This window comes from Carya illinoinensis, chromosome 4 (genome assembly GCF_018687715.1).
Source record: "Carya illinoinensis cultivar Pawnee chromosome 4, C.illinoinensisPawnee_v1, whole genome shotgun sequence".
Lineage (NCBI taxonomy): Eukaryota > Viridiplantae > Streptophyta > Magnoliopsida > Fagales > Juglandaceae > Carya > Carya illinoinensis.
In genome coordinates, this window is record NC_056755.1 from 43,119,891 (window position 1) to 43,135,082 (window position 15,192).

The window sequence follows — 15,192 nt, forward strand, 5'->3', positions numbered from 1 at the left end:
TAAATATATTTAAAGATATTAAATTAATTTACATTTATAATTATTCTTTTTTTTTATGTGAATAAACATTACATAAAAAGGTTCCACAACTCATGGTAGTTTGAACACAGAATTGGGACCAGAAGTTCGTTGAAAATGATGTGAATGGACAGGAATGCATTTTATCAAGAGAGTATGCAACTCTCGCATTTGAAGTTCAGATTTATTCAATTTTTTTTTTTTTAAGTACTCAAAATTTCTGGAATGCATTTTATTGAGAGGAATATTACACACAATCGTGAATTATGCAAGTGTCATATAGTCATTTTAAAAATAATGAATTTACTATTAAAAATTTAATTAATTCTTCATATAGATCTCATATTTATTCACTTTTTTTAAAGTGATTGCACGGTACTTGCATACTCACGATTATACATATCATTTTTCTTTTATCAAAAAGTAAAAGTACAAACGTGCACTTTGCTTAAGATATGCAAGTCCCGGACTCCCGCATATGAATTTTAGATTTATTCAATTTTCTTAAAAAAAGTGTTCAGAATTTATACATCCTAAAATTACAAATATTATTTCTCAACAAATTGTTGCATACAGATCCTCCATTTGACTATAAATTGTGCACAATATAAATATAATTACACTTATAACTATATCCTTAAATTTGAGTGATTATGCTACCAGTAGGCGTTAAAAACGTGCTCTTCCTTACGCACGTAATGACGCCAGTTTTATTGAACGAAAACGTGATACACGATTTCTCGACGGTCTTTCCTGATTTCTGCACGTTTGAATCGAAGCCTCAGCAGTTGTCTATTTATAATGGGGGCAAGTGATAAGTCCCGACCTATTTAGAAGACACTGAGTTTAGAGCATAAAAAACGACTATGGCAGGCAGATGGGTTGAAAGATAAGGTACAGTTTTATAGAATCAGATGTGACATTTGAAAGCTTCGCAATGGCAAAAGCCATATAAGAACATCCAGAACAGATGCATGAAGATTCATTCCTTTCACACTTTCGGCAGTTCAAATATAGCTCAACTTTCGATTCAGTGCCCGCCGCATCATATGCTTCGGAAGGATGAAAGACCAGATTGCTCTCTTTGGCACACCTGCTCATGAATAAACGTGATGAATATGCCAACCTTCTATGTCTGACGATCAAAAGGAAAAGGCAGTTGAGAGAAATTAGGAAAAGTTAACCTTACAAAAGGTTCCCAGCGGTACAAATATTCATGGCCATGGGCCGAAATACAAACACACGACAAATAACTGAAATGTAAATTGTACAGCTAGAGTCCTAATGTCTAAACAAAGGGGCTAGGTAGGCTACTGGGCCGGCCTATTAAAGTAAAAAGCTAGATAAACCTAAACTAAGATAGTGGCCCGTCTGGAGCCCGTCCTTCAAGCGAAGTGAAATGAACTAGTTGACTTCAACTCAGCTCCCTTGCTTCGAGCTTGCCCTTGCCATTCGTAATAAAATAAGGCCCACGAACCCAAGTGATAACTGTTACAAATTCAAAATCCACTCTCTAAAGTTTGACTTGCATCTCAAACAGAAAGTAATCTAACAATGAAAATAGGGAGGGAAAAAAATACATAGAGACCAAGTCCTTGCCTCAAATTGTAACAGTTTAGACCTGGAAGTGGTGAGTTCTTCTCATCTCCTCCACATCTAGTTCGATTTCTAACACCAATAAATCCTCTCTCACGCTGGAAGAACTGGTAAGAGGAACCCATATTTTTCAATCATCACCAGCACTTTTTCTAACAGGAGGAAAAAAACTGGGTAAAGTAAAATGAGGTTTAAACCTGTTCTGCACAGGGCCATGATCCACAGCTGTTCGCATAGAATAGATTACTCTGCCAACGATGTTTGTCATGGGAACTGGACCAAAGTTCCGGCTGTCCCTTGCTTCCTGTTATTAGAGGAAAAATAAAGCAAATAATCCGTTCACGCCAGGCATTTTAAGAATAATTAGTCTCAAGGAAATAATTAAATTATTAGATAACAAAATCCCATCTACCTCGGGCTTTAAGTTTTCGTTATCGGACAACACCCAGCACTGATTCTTTTCAAGAACAAAGGGCTCCTCTTTTTCATCCTTAGAGCACATTGCACACCCTTCAATGGCAGCCAATCTTCTGACTATATATTTATACGATTTCATGGGGTCCCTCAACACCACCACATCTCCGGTGAAAACATGCCTAAAACAGAAACACATATGCTGTAAATCAATAAATAAGTCAAACAAGAGATATAAAGAAGTTAAACAACAAATATGCCATCAAACAAAAGTGCAGGAAACTGATGTATTGTGGGTGTTTGGGAAGTCGAATCATTGAATAACATCACAACTCTTCTATAACCCAGAAAACAATCCTACGATGATAGGAATTGATAGAAAACTCTCTCAAAGAGTATTTCTTATAATTTATACTCAAAAATAACAACTTGGGTAGCCAAACTGGCCTTGTTATGCTTAAATAGAATTCAGAATCCAACCCTAACACAAAACCCTATGAAAAACTGAGTTTAAAATTATTGAGTTTAGAGTTCTCTTTGGTAAAAGAAAGCTGAAGTTACTTTGGGTCTGCAGCTAGTAATTTCCGGACAAGAACAGTCCCTCTTGGAGCACCTATAGTCGGAGCCATTTCTTCTCCCCTAGTCCAGTATAAGTATGTCAACTTTCCCAGAAAAAAATTCTTCAAAATAGCATCAATTGCTTCTCCAGATGTTACTTGACCTCTTTCAAAGCGCTGCATCATATTGCAGATATGGTCAGGAAATCTACAAGGAAAACAGTTTTTTATTTTATTTTTTGTATTAAAGAAGTTCCAAAAAAAAAAAAAAAAGTAAAATAAAACAGGTGCAGTAAACCCATCAAGAATATTAAGCATCACTTAACCATGTATACCCTCTGTGTAGTCCAAAAGTAAATTTTTTTCAGGCAACTGGGGGAAGGAATGAAACCCTCGGGGATCCAACCCCCGAATACACCACACTGTAACAAGTATAAGTTAGCTAACATGATCAAAAATTTTGTCAGGATTACAAGATGAGGCAAGCCATAAAGAAGATGCCTCAACTTTCAGACTTGAGGTTTAGATCTAGTGCGGAGCACAACTTAAAAGGATAAAGCCCTCATATAGCACCTCTTATGTCTGTGTATTTCACTGGGCCACTATTTCGCCTATAATCTAAAATTCATAAGAACCCAAACCATCACCTTCTTTTCCCATTTTAGATTGAATAGCACTTCATTGTTATAAACATTCACAGAAAACTAGTTTGCTATTCAGAACAAACCCCACAAACAAAAACCAAACGGAAAATAAACAGGGACCCAAATAAATATTTAACGAAAAAAGTTAATTCCAATGAGAGCAATCAATCAAAATGAACAAAAACCCATTCGCGAAAATCACAAGAGAAAAATGTAGATGAAGTGAGGGACCTTCTCTATGAGAGAGGCGGAATACTCAAGCTTGAGGGATATGTACCGGGCCCACGATGATAGGGAAACCATCGCAAACAGAGTGTTATACGCCTGATCAGTAAAGAAGGAATAAGCTCACTATGAGGGTGAGTGCCTGCAGAATGTAAGAGAAGGAGAGAGAGAGATAGGGAAAGAGAGAAAATAGTTTGTTGTATTGATTTTTTGCATGAAGGAGAAAGAGACGGGGAAAGAGAGAAAATGGTTTGCTGTATTGATTTTTTGCCTGAAGAGGGAATCCTCCCCCGCATGCTTTGTGCTCCTGAATTGTAACAAACTCTAAAAGAGAAAGCTACTGTGCTGTGCAACAAAGAAAAATGACAGACGCCCTGACATGGGCTAAACAGGATTCAATTGACTGAGAAGTCTAATCAGAGCATTTCCAATGGGTATGTAAAACTCGTGCTTTTGTAAAATTGGAAAGAAACAGCTTAAAATAGCTAGTTAAGTCCATTGGTATTGGATTGATTATTTTAATCTTTAAAATTTTAAAAATATATAATTTTTTAACTTTTAGTTAATTATCTAATACTTAAAATTTATATTAAATTACCTATCATATTTTTTATAATAATAAAATATTATTTTTATTTTTATTTTTATTTTTATTTCTTTAATTAATTTTTTTAATACTTTTTTATTTTATTTTCATAATCTTTAATAACTTCCAATAATCATATTTATTTTTATTTTCATAATCCAACAATCTATAATATAATAATCTCATATGTATATAGATGGTGAAAATTTTTATTATATAAATAAAAATCTCATATGTACCATCCATAAAAATTCCATATATATAATATAATAATATCAAATGTGGAATGAATGTGAGACAAGAAATAATAAAATACTAGTTTGAAGAAACTATAGTTGTTTTCATATATGGAATGTGGGATGGATTTCCTGTAGCTAATAGTTCATATAAAAAGTGTTTAGCTAATTCAACGTGGGTTTAATTTCATCAACATTCTTCAAAATATGAAAAGTACTGGCATATGGCTAATCCAATGCTAGTGCTTGAAGAGCATTGGCATTGGATTGGATTTGGCTATTCCAATCTTTAAAATTTGAAGAATATGTAACTTTTTAATTTTTAGCTAACCACTCAACACTTAAAATTTACATTAGATTAGCCATCATATTCTCTATAATAATAAAATATTATTATTTTTTATTATTTATATTTCTTTAATTAATTTTTTAATACTTTTTTATTTTATTTTCATAATCTTCAATAACCTCCAACAATCATATTTATTTTTATTTTCACAATCTAACAATCTATAATATAATAATCTCATATGTTAATAGATAGTGAAATCTCATATTATATAAATAAAAATTTCATATGTACCATCCATAGAAATTCCATATATATAATATAATAATATCAAATGTGGGATGAATGTGAGACAAGAAATAATAAAAAACTAGTTTGAAGAAGCTATGGTTGTTTTCATATATAGAATGTGAGATGAATTTACTATAGCTAATAGTTCATATAAAAAGTGTTTAGCTAATTCAATATGGATTTAATTTCATCAACATTCTTTAAAATATGAAAAGCATTGGCATTTGGCTAATCCAATGCCAGTGTTGCCCAGATGACTAACACAAGAGGGGGGTGAATTGAATTGTATTAAAAAAATAACAATTATAAATCAAATATATAATATAAAATATAAACAAAATATGAAATAACAATAAATATAAAGAGTAAGGGTAAGAGAGAAGCAAACTCAGTATGTTAATGAGATTCAGCCTCACTGCCTACGTCCTCGCCTCAAGCTACCCCTTGAGGATTGCCAAATTCACTATTCAACCTCCTTCAGGTGGAGATAGAAACCTATTACACCTTTGAACAACACCGCTACAAAGGATCCGTGTAGAACACCCTCTACACTTGCAATCACTTTACACGTGGTGATTCAACTATTCCCCGTGTAGAATATTTTCTACACGCACAAGGGTTATATACACCATTTTTCTAATACAAAAGCTGATAGTGGGTAAGTTATCAGAAAACACTCCTCAATGAGTGAAATAAGAACAATACAGCGTAAACTATATCTCTCAAAATGAACAAGGATTAAGGCTCAATACTTAAAAAAGAGAAAATGAAAGCTTTGAATGAATGTTGTATGCTCTTGGTGTTGTAAATGTGAAGCTCTCAAATGATCTATTTATAAGCATATGAGACTTCATATTCAAATTTAAAAAGATTCACATGTCAAAAACAACATCATTCACTTTTTCAAAAAATTCAAATAAAAAGTTCTTCTTTTTCAATTGTCAAAGACAACATCATTCACTTTTTCAAAAAAATCAAACCTAATCTTTTACTTTTGGCATATGACAAAATGAGCACACTTTCCTTTTCAAAAAATTCAAACCTAATCTTTTACTTTTTGTATATGACAAAATGAGCACACTTTACTTTTCAAATTTTTCAAACAAAATCATCTACCTTTTGTATAAGTCTAAAAAAGTATCAATCACTTTTGAAAATATTCAAATAAAACATACACATGTGAAAGATGACAATCAATCATCTTTAATATTTTCAAAGTTCAACCTTTTAATCAAGGCATGCACATGCAAAAGATGACAATCAATCATCTTTCAAAATTTTCAAAAATATTCATGCACATGTGGAAAATGTATTTTAATGCTTTATGATAAAATATTAATTTTGAGTATTAATCCTAATTTCGAATTTTAAGAGATTTACAACATTACTCTATGACTTTAATGTGAACTTGTTTCCTTCTTGCTCATACTTGGTTCTTTGATGTGCTTGATTCGATTGTGTGAACAACTTGAGCTTGAAACTCCTTTATTCTTTGAATTCATTTGTTATCATCAAAATCCATATGTAGATTTATAATCATATGAAACTTGAAACATTGGGTTCAACACAGTGCTCTAACAGTTTTTTATTTTATAAAAAGAATGGATCTTGCACACCATATTTCCAAGGAAACGCTTCTAACAACTGCAACAAAAACATCCCGCTTTGCTCTCCTAGAGTTCTATTAGCATCTCCTAGTAGTTTGCTTGTAAACCTCCCAAAAATTTACAAAGTTCCTTTTTTTATTTCTCGTCCTTCTATGGATATGGAGCAGTTGATCTCCCAAACAGAAGCTCTTTCTTTCGATGGATAATCTATCTCCTAAAAATGAACCAACTAATGGTGATCCTAAGTTGGCTCTCATTGGGAAAATTGTTGCTACTCGTCCTCTAAACATGATTTCCTTACATGCTTCATTCAGAACAGCATGGAGCTTCCTCAGCAAGTTTCACATTGAAGACCTTAATGTAAATCTTTTTCTCTTTACATTCCAAAATGCTGGTGATAAAATGAGGATTCTAAGCCAAATCCCTTGGAACTTCAAGGGACATTTCCTCTTACTCAAAAATTGTCCTGCAGAATCCACATGAAGAGATATTAGTCTCAATACATCTCCTTTCCATGTTCAAACTCATGGACTCACAGAGAATCATATGATAGAAAAAAATGCTCATAAAATAGGGAGTGCTCTCGGAACTTATCCAGGAGTGGATGTTGATCTCTTGTTTGGTCTAGCTAGTAAGAAATTTATTTGAATCAAGGTGGATATTGATGTTACTAAACCTTTGAAACAAGGCCTCTAGGAACTAAGGGACTTCAATCTCAACACATGGGTCTTGTTTAAATATGAGTGCTTATCTTACTTTTGTTATGCTTGTGGTAGAATTGGGCATTCACAAACCTTCTATAAATCTCTTAATTCCACCTCAAAACAGATGCCATTTAGGCCTTGGCTACGTGTGGAATCTCCTATCTTCATGTCGATTAATCCAATTCAACGAGATCAAGCAAGAGTACCTAGGCTACCAATGGATCGCTTTCTAGAAGAAGATAGGAATCAAGAGAACTCTCTCTCTCTCTAACTCTGAAATGTTAGAGAATGGGGGTTTCGGTTTGTTAGCACTAATGTTCCATATGCCCCCTCTAAATGAAAAAAAGAAAGATTCTCTAATAGCAGACATGCTTGGAAAAGGAAAAAATATGATTGTAGAAGAAAATTTCTTGATTAGAGGTAATGCTTTTGTTAGAGGAGAACCAAAGAATAGCTGGGATTTTCATCAAGAAAGGAATCAGAGCACTCAAAAGATTTCCACCTCTCATAAACATCCGAGAAGGGTATCTTCACCCTTTGAGCTCATGTCAAACCCAAATTTTAAAGCTTTTCAGTTCAAATCTCAAGCAGATGCAAGTGGAGGAAGTAATCTTAAAGACCTTATCTTCTGAAAAACGACTGGGCAAGGGGAAGATTGATCACTCTAGGAGTCTCAGCCATTTACTTCAGCCCATTATAGAGGTGTGCCAGCAAGCAAAACTCCCTCTACTGTAGCCTGCAGTAGCTCCTTGCAAGAATTAATTTCATCTCCAACAACCGGGATTTCCACATTCACTTCAGGCTTAATTTCACCTCCACCAAACAACATCCCATCAATCACTTAAGACACTCAAGTCTCTCAATCTACTGATCCACAGACTCTTTACAGTAAGCTTACAATGACGAAACAGTAGGAATTGCTTCTCCTTTCAACTATTAATATGGAAGAATGGGTCCAACGCTAGCTAAAAGCCAGTGCCGAAGCTTTTATGCAAACAAAACCAGCTGGCTTCTCGCTGGGGGAAGAAAATATCTTAAAGCAACAATTGATTAGTCCTATAAAGCTGGGCCTATAAAGGAATATTGAGGTCTTTCAGAGCCCATCACATGCACTAGCAAAAACGGCCCATCTGGATGGCAGATCTCATAGTAGCAAATGGAAGTATGGCCTACCCTTCAACGCGTTGAATCCATTGGGTTCAAAACCAAAATATTTATACTTCAGGCCCTCCATTACTTATCACCCAATTAATCTAAGTGTCTCTTAAGAAACTTCAAGCCATCAGTCTGTCCCTAAGAAGCCAAGGCCCAACAAACGCTATGTGGCAAAAAGTAATCCCTCTCTTCAGGAAGGCCTTCTAGCCTACGACATTTCCTATCACCCCCCAGAGAGCTCATTCTCACTAATTCCTTATTCAGAGTTGGAAACTTCACAGAAAAGGGTGGCTCCTATTCTTGCTCAGGAATCTAGCTCGTTGAGGTTTAAAGCACAAAAACATCTGAGGTTGGTAACCCACAGTCAGGCAACATTATCAAAGCTACTAGTGATGAGGAAAAAGAAGCTGCAATCTTGTTACTGTCTATGAAGTCGAAGCACTCAAGAAAAATCAAAAAATCTAAGGAAGATCCAAGATCAAAACCATATGGCAAAGCTACATCAAAAGCATCAATGTCTAGAAAGTCCAAGAAAATTGACGAGGTGGGCTCTACCATGCTTCCAAATATTCCATGAAATCATTGGTATGGAATTGCAGGGTTTAGCTTGCCCTAAAGCAATCAGGAGTATTAGGGCCTTTATAAATAAGTTTAATCTGGATATTAGCTTTTTGTCAGAAACATTAGTGTCAAATGATAACACCCATATTATTGTAAATATACTAGGTTTCCACCATTTTGTTAATGTACCTACCTCGGGAAAAAAATGAGGGCTTTTGTTATTATGGCAACCGAGTGTGGATATTGAACCGGTTTATAACAATGCTAATGCTATTTGTATTTTGGTTTATTTTGATCCTTCAAATCATCATTGATTAACAACCTTTGTTTATGCACCGGCTCAATGGAAACAAAAGGTAAATCTTTGGAATCTTTTGGACTCAACTCATAGTTCCTTTACTGTCATTGGCTTTGCATAGGGGACTTCAATGACTTATTAAGCCAACAAGATAAATATGGAGGAAGGCCAATAACGTCATCTTCAATAGGCGGCTTATAATACTTAATGGACTCTCATGGCCTAATAGGCATTGGTTTTTCGGGGCCCATCTTTACCTGGACAAACAATCGAAATGGGAAAGCGATGCCACAATCTAGCCTTTCTTTGATCATCGCAAATACTCAATGGCGACTGCTTTTCCCATAAGCAACCATTCAACATATAGTCTCTGTGGCCTGAGACCATAACCCCTACCTACTCAATGCTACAAAGATAAGGAAGAACTTTTCCTCCTTCAAATTTGAAGAATTATGGACTCGGGAGCCCCTTAATAATGTGATCATTCAAGAAGTGTGGCATCAACAATTCTATTGGAACCCAGCTTTCATACTCTTCAAAAAGATCAAGGAAACAAAAAACACTCTTAAAGTTTGGAATCAAAATCATTTCGGAAAAATTCAAACTAATATTCAACAACTTGAAATAGAGCTTAGAAATCTTCAGAGCAACCTACCAAACCAGTAGAGCTTGTAGAGAGAAAAATTCCTTCACCTCAATTTACAAGAACAATTAAAGTATGAAGAAACTCTTTGGAGACAAAAATTAAGAATAAGTTGGCTCACCACAACTGACCTGAATACAAAGTACTACCATCTGTCAACGACAATCCGTCGAAGAAGAAATGTGACTGAATCAATCAAGATAAGCCCAGGTATTTGGACTATGGATCAGGATATTATTGAATCTACTTTTATAAACCATTTTGAATTCATCTACACCTCTTCAAATCCTCCTTTCCTTGGGCATCTTGAACATATTTTCAATAGTCAGATTTCAGAGGCTGAAAATGAATTCCTAACCGCTCTGCCCTTGGAACTTGAAATTTATGGAGCATTAAAGCAAATCTCAAACCATAAAGCCCGGGGACCAGATGGGATGACATCCCTCTTTTATAAACATTATTGGCATATCATCAAGATAGATGTGATTGTGGTGGTGCGAAATTTCTTTAGAAGTGGGAAGCTCTTGAAACAAATGAACCATACTCATATTGCTCTTATTCCAAAGGTTGCAAGCCCAAGCTCCTCACAACACTATCGGTCTATAAGCCTGACCAATGTCATCTACAAAGTAATCACAAAAATCCTAGAAAATCGTTTAAAACTTTCTCTCTCAGGCATAATCTCCCCATTCCAAACAGCCTTTGTTCCTGGTCGAAATATCAAGGAAAACTCTATAATTGCTCATCAAATATTTCATCATCTAAAGAATCATAAAGGGAAAAAATGACAGTTGGTTTTAAAGTTAGATATGGAAAAATTTTTCAATTTCATTGAATGGAGTTTTCTTTTTGCCATCATGAAAGTTTTAGGGTTCAGCTCGGCCTGAATAAATCTCATCAAGGAATGCATTACAACGGCTTCCTTCTCTCTTCTTATTAATGGATCCCCAAATGGGTTTTTTAAAGCTCAAAGAGGTCTCCGGTAAGGTGACCCTATTTCACCTTTCCTCTTCATTCTATGCACAGAGGTTCTCTCAAAACTATTGGCTAGGTCGGAAGCACAACGGAAGATAGACGGCATTAACATTAGTAGAAATTGTCCCCAAATTTCTTACCTTCTTTTTGCACGACTTAATTATTTTCGAAAAATCAAAACAAAAAGTCAATCAAAGCTATCAATATCGTTCTAGAGAAATACCAAGCATGGTCAGGCCAACGTATCAATCAAAGCAAATCCTCGATCTTCATTACCCAAAATACTAGTCAAGTAACAAGGAGGAAAATCTTGGCAAATCTACCATACAAAGAATCGACATAAAAAATGAAATATCTGGAAATGTTGACAAATTTTAGTCGATCCAAAAAAGAGGACTACAAAGAAATGCTAGAGAAAATAAACAAAAGACTAGAGGATTGAAAATCAAAAATACTTTCTCAAGTTGATAGAACAATGCTTATCAGGACAGTAGTAAGCACCATGCCCACATACAAAATGTCAACGTACATGTTACCAAAGTCCATCTACAAGACACTGAATGCTAGCTTCAAAAATTTATGGTGGGAAAGGCCAAAAGCAAAAGCTTTGCCTGAAATCATGGAAAATCATATGCCAACCAAAGCAAGATGGGGGACTGGGATTACGGCTGATGGAGAATCTGAATTTAGCACTGCTAGCAAAGACATGATGGGAAATGTGTCAACCAAGTAATGGTATTTGGCACAACCTTTTATCAAAAAAATATTTGAAATCTAGTGTTTTTGAAAAAACCCTCCCAAAGGTTTCCGACACAAACCTCTGGAAAGGAATACTAAAGACCAAACCTTTGCTAGAAAAAGCTATGTGTTTCAACATTACTAATGGTATATCTGTGAGAGCTTGGCTTGATCCTTGGATTCCATCTTTGGAAACCTTCAAGCCTTCCCCCCTCCTCCCTATAGCTAAAACATCATCTTCTCTCAAAGTCTCAGATCTGATCATTCAAGTCAATAGATGCTAGAATCTTCTAATTTTAACATCTCTTTTCTAATAAGATAACATCAAGGAAATCTTAAAAATTTCTCTGTCTAACTCCACTTGTAATCCAGATTGCCTCATTTGGATGAAAACCCAAAGTGGGAGATTCTCTGTCAAAACTGCCCACCACATTGCCTCAAATTCTGCTAACCCAAATAGGGAAACAACTTTTGATATCCCTTGGAGGAAAATTTGAAAACTCAAAATCCACAATCGTCACAAACTCCTTTTATGGAAAATTCTTTGGGATATTCTACTTACAAGAGATCACCTTAAAAGATCCATCCCAAACATTTCTTCCATAAACTATCCTCTCTGTGATGAAAAAGAAGAAACCTGTTTCACATTTTCATAGAATGCCCCATTTCTAGAATTCTCTAGAGTTTAAGTGATTGGCCTTTAAACCTATCTTCCTAAGGTGTGCTTTCAATGAAGGATTTATTTCAATTCATCTTAAATCCAAAGCAAAAGCTTGGTCTCAGTTCCCAAGAAGAACATCCTTTCAAAATCTTTGCTGTGCTGTTTTTAGATTTTATCTGGAGGCTTCAAAATGATATTGTTCATAAGCAAAAAGAGCTATCTATCCACAAAATATCACAATAGTTGAATCTCTCTTATAAAGAAAACTTAAAGGCTTGGCAAGAAAATATTAGTACCAAAGTGGAAAAAGATTGGCAAAAACATTCCACAAATCAAATTTCCATATCCTTTGATGCAGCAATCAGAAACTCCTTCTCTTTAGCCTTAGCTATAAGTAGAGACTCAACAGGAGTAGTGATTGAAATATAGACTGAGGAAAACCGCACTACAATCCCCGTGATTGCAGAAGCACTAGCGGCTAAGCTCGCTTTCAATATGATAGTATACCACAACTCTCCCTTCATCTCCATCATTGGTGACTCATAGTTGGTTACTTCCTCTATCAACGAAGTGAAAGTGTATTGGCAGATATCCTCAATCTCGGATGATATTGCAACCTTCTTGAAACCCCACAGTGGCTGGAGCTTTAAAAAAATTGATTGATCTCAAAATCGACTTGAGTATTCAGTGGCGCAATGAACAGCTACAAACTCCTTGTTTAGTAGCATTTCATTAGATACTATCCCTCTTTGTATTTTGCTTATTGATAGTGGGAAAGACCTTCCTTAATGTTTTGCAATATTTTTTATCTATATTATTTGCAAGCTTGCCTTAAAAAAAAGTTTATTATTTTATCATTAATATTCAGTTTGGTACGGTATGACCTCTACATCTATAATAATTATACACATTTGTATAAATATTTAATTAATTTCTTTTTCTATTTTTCACTTTTTTCTTAACCGCAAGAAGTACTCATTAATCATTTCTCTTTCTACTTTAAACTTTATTTGAAATGAATAAAATATATTAAAAAGTGTAATATTTAAATGATAAAAAGAAAAATTAGATAAGATGATGTATGGTATATTGTGAAGAAAAAATCTATATGCAACCGACCAAGAAACCGCAGGGAAACCGCATCCCACTTGACAAAATACCAAACAATGCCGTTTGTTCTTTTCCCCCTTCGTTTTTTGCCCTTTTCCCCATTTCAGAATTCTTTTCGTCTTCCACCTTCCCACTTGAAATCCCCATTTCCTCCATTTTCAGAGCTCCCTTCCATCTTCCATTTCCTTTTCCATCATTCACCTTCATCTTTTTTAGAATATTCTTCTATTTCACTGCTTTTGTTTCATCCATTTGTTTCCATTTTGATTTTTAACAAATGAAGCGATCGAGTTAACATATAATCGACAAAACTCAGCAAAGCTAATCACTTTTGTGTCAAACCATTTTATTTTTCCAACCACATGCACACAAAGACACCCATACGATGCCGACAAATAAAGATGCACGAGATCTACTAGTTGTTGTCTCGAATCTCATATTTGTAGGATATTTGATTGTGATTTTTCTTTGTTTTCTCGACATCTATTAAAAATTTTGAGGTCAATTGTGATTTTTCTCTGTTTTCTCGACAACCAAACAGACTATTACGGACTATTGTATCATTTTCTTCTGTTTTCTCGGCAACTAAACTAACTATTACAGACTATTACGGTCGATTATGATTTTTTTTCTGTTTTCTCGACAACCAAACAAACTAATACGAACTATTGCATAATTTTCTACTATTTTCTCAACATCCAAACAAATTGTTACAAACTATTTCATTTCTTGGTTATCAAGGTTTTTCCGCCAAATCTTAATCGTGATTTTCCCCTTAGTCTTCCATCTTCTTTTGCTTCTGAAATGAGAAATCTAAATTCTTCCCTCCGTTTCATTTCGTCTGTGTAATGTTTTATCTTTTTTTAATATATCAATTGACATGGCATAAGCCAATTCCCTCACGATTTCGCCGCTCAATTACCTGTAGCAGAATTGTATTGTAAAAGTAAGTATAAAAAATAGAAAAAATGAGTTTTGGTAATATATTTTAAATGATAGGATGAAGAGACCATTGTGAATGCGCTTAGGTTGTGTTTAGTTGTTGAACCAAACTCAACTCCTCTCAAACCAATCATAAATGAGACTCACTACTTTTTCAACTTTCTATAAAAAAATTTTAAAAAAAAAAAGTTAAATTCATCTCAACATACTTCATACATTTCAATCTAAAAAGTTGAATCCATCTCGACCTAAAAAAGTTTAACTCATCTCAATGCAACTCACAAAATACTCTTATTTACAACTCATCTCAACATCCAAACATATCCCTTATTGATACGAAACATAACCCAATACTAATGCCTCATTTAAAAAAAAAATACTAATGCCTCATTTGGTTACAAAAATGGGATGAGATGTGATGAAAGTTGATTAGAATATAATTTTTTTAATATTATTTTTATTTTAAATTTGAACAAGTTAAATTATTTATTATATTTTGTATGTGAGTTTAAAAAAAATTATAATGATTAGATAAGATTATTTGTATAACCAAACGGGGCCTAAATCTTTATTGGACTCAAGAAACTACTAAAAAAGGTTTAAGAACCCAAGCCCATCAGCCAACTACCTTAAGCAACTCAACTCATTTCAAACCAATTATTAATGAGACTCACTACTTTTTCAACTTATTGTAAAAAAGTTAAACTAATCTCAACGTACTTTATACAATTCAACTTAAAAAGTTAAACTTATCTCAACCTAGAAAAGTTAATCTCATCTTAATGGGACCCACAAAATATTATTATTCACAACTCAACTCATGTTAAAATCCAAACATAGCCCTTTAATCTCTTCCCGACAGATTTCGGTTGTATTTGGAAAGTGAAGTAGTATCAAACTACTTTACTACTATTCACAAATAATTCATTATTATTCACAAAC

General features: G+C 34.3%; 1 protein-coding gene across 2 annotated transcripts; it reads right to left on the reverse strand.

The window, feature by feature from the left end:
- Positions 1–1,177: 1,177 nt before the first annotated feature.
- LOC122306871 (mitochondrial inner membrane protease subunit 1-like) lies at positions 1,178–3,849 on the reverse strand. 2 transcript variants are annotated; one of them, XM_043119409.1, is made up of 6 exons: positions 3,461–3,849; positions 2,590–2,793; positions 2,027–2,210; positions 1,812–1,918; positions 1,618–1,721; positions 1,178–1,506 (listed from the first exon to the last, which is right to left on the reverse strand). In XM_043119409.1, exons 2-5 carry the CDS (start codon positions 2,769–2,771, stop codon positions 1,634–1,636), a joined length of 561 nt encoding a protein of 186 aa, XP_042975343.1. In that variant the 5' UTR covers positions 2,772–2,793; positions 3,461–3,849; the 3' UTR covers positions 1,178–1,506; positions 1,618–1,633. The 2 variants fall into 2 exon arrangements, with proteins under 2 accessions (XP_042975343.1, XP_042975342.1); XM_043119408.1 differs by having other exon boundaries at positions 2,590–2,762; positions 3,461–3,844.
- Positions 3,850–15,192: the final 11,343 nt, after the last annotated feature.

Bases quoted from the DNA above. Each gene is read 5' to 3' on its own strand.
- LOC122306871 (XM_043119408.1), bottom strand. From the start codon at position 3,532: ATGGTTTCCCTATCATCGTGGGCCCGGTACATATCCCTCAAGCTTGAG. The intron at 2,763-3,460 runs GTCCCTCACTTC...AATATGATGCAG, and splicing joins CCGCCTCTCTCATAGAGAAG to CGCTTTGAAAGAGGTCAAGT. The intron at 1,722-1,811 runs GTTTAAACCTCA...TCCTCTTACCAG, and splicing joins CATGGCCCTGTGCAGAACAG to TTCTTCCAGCGTGAGAGAGG.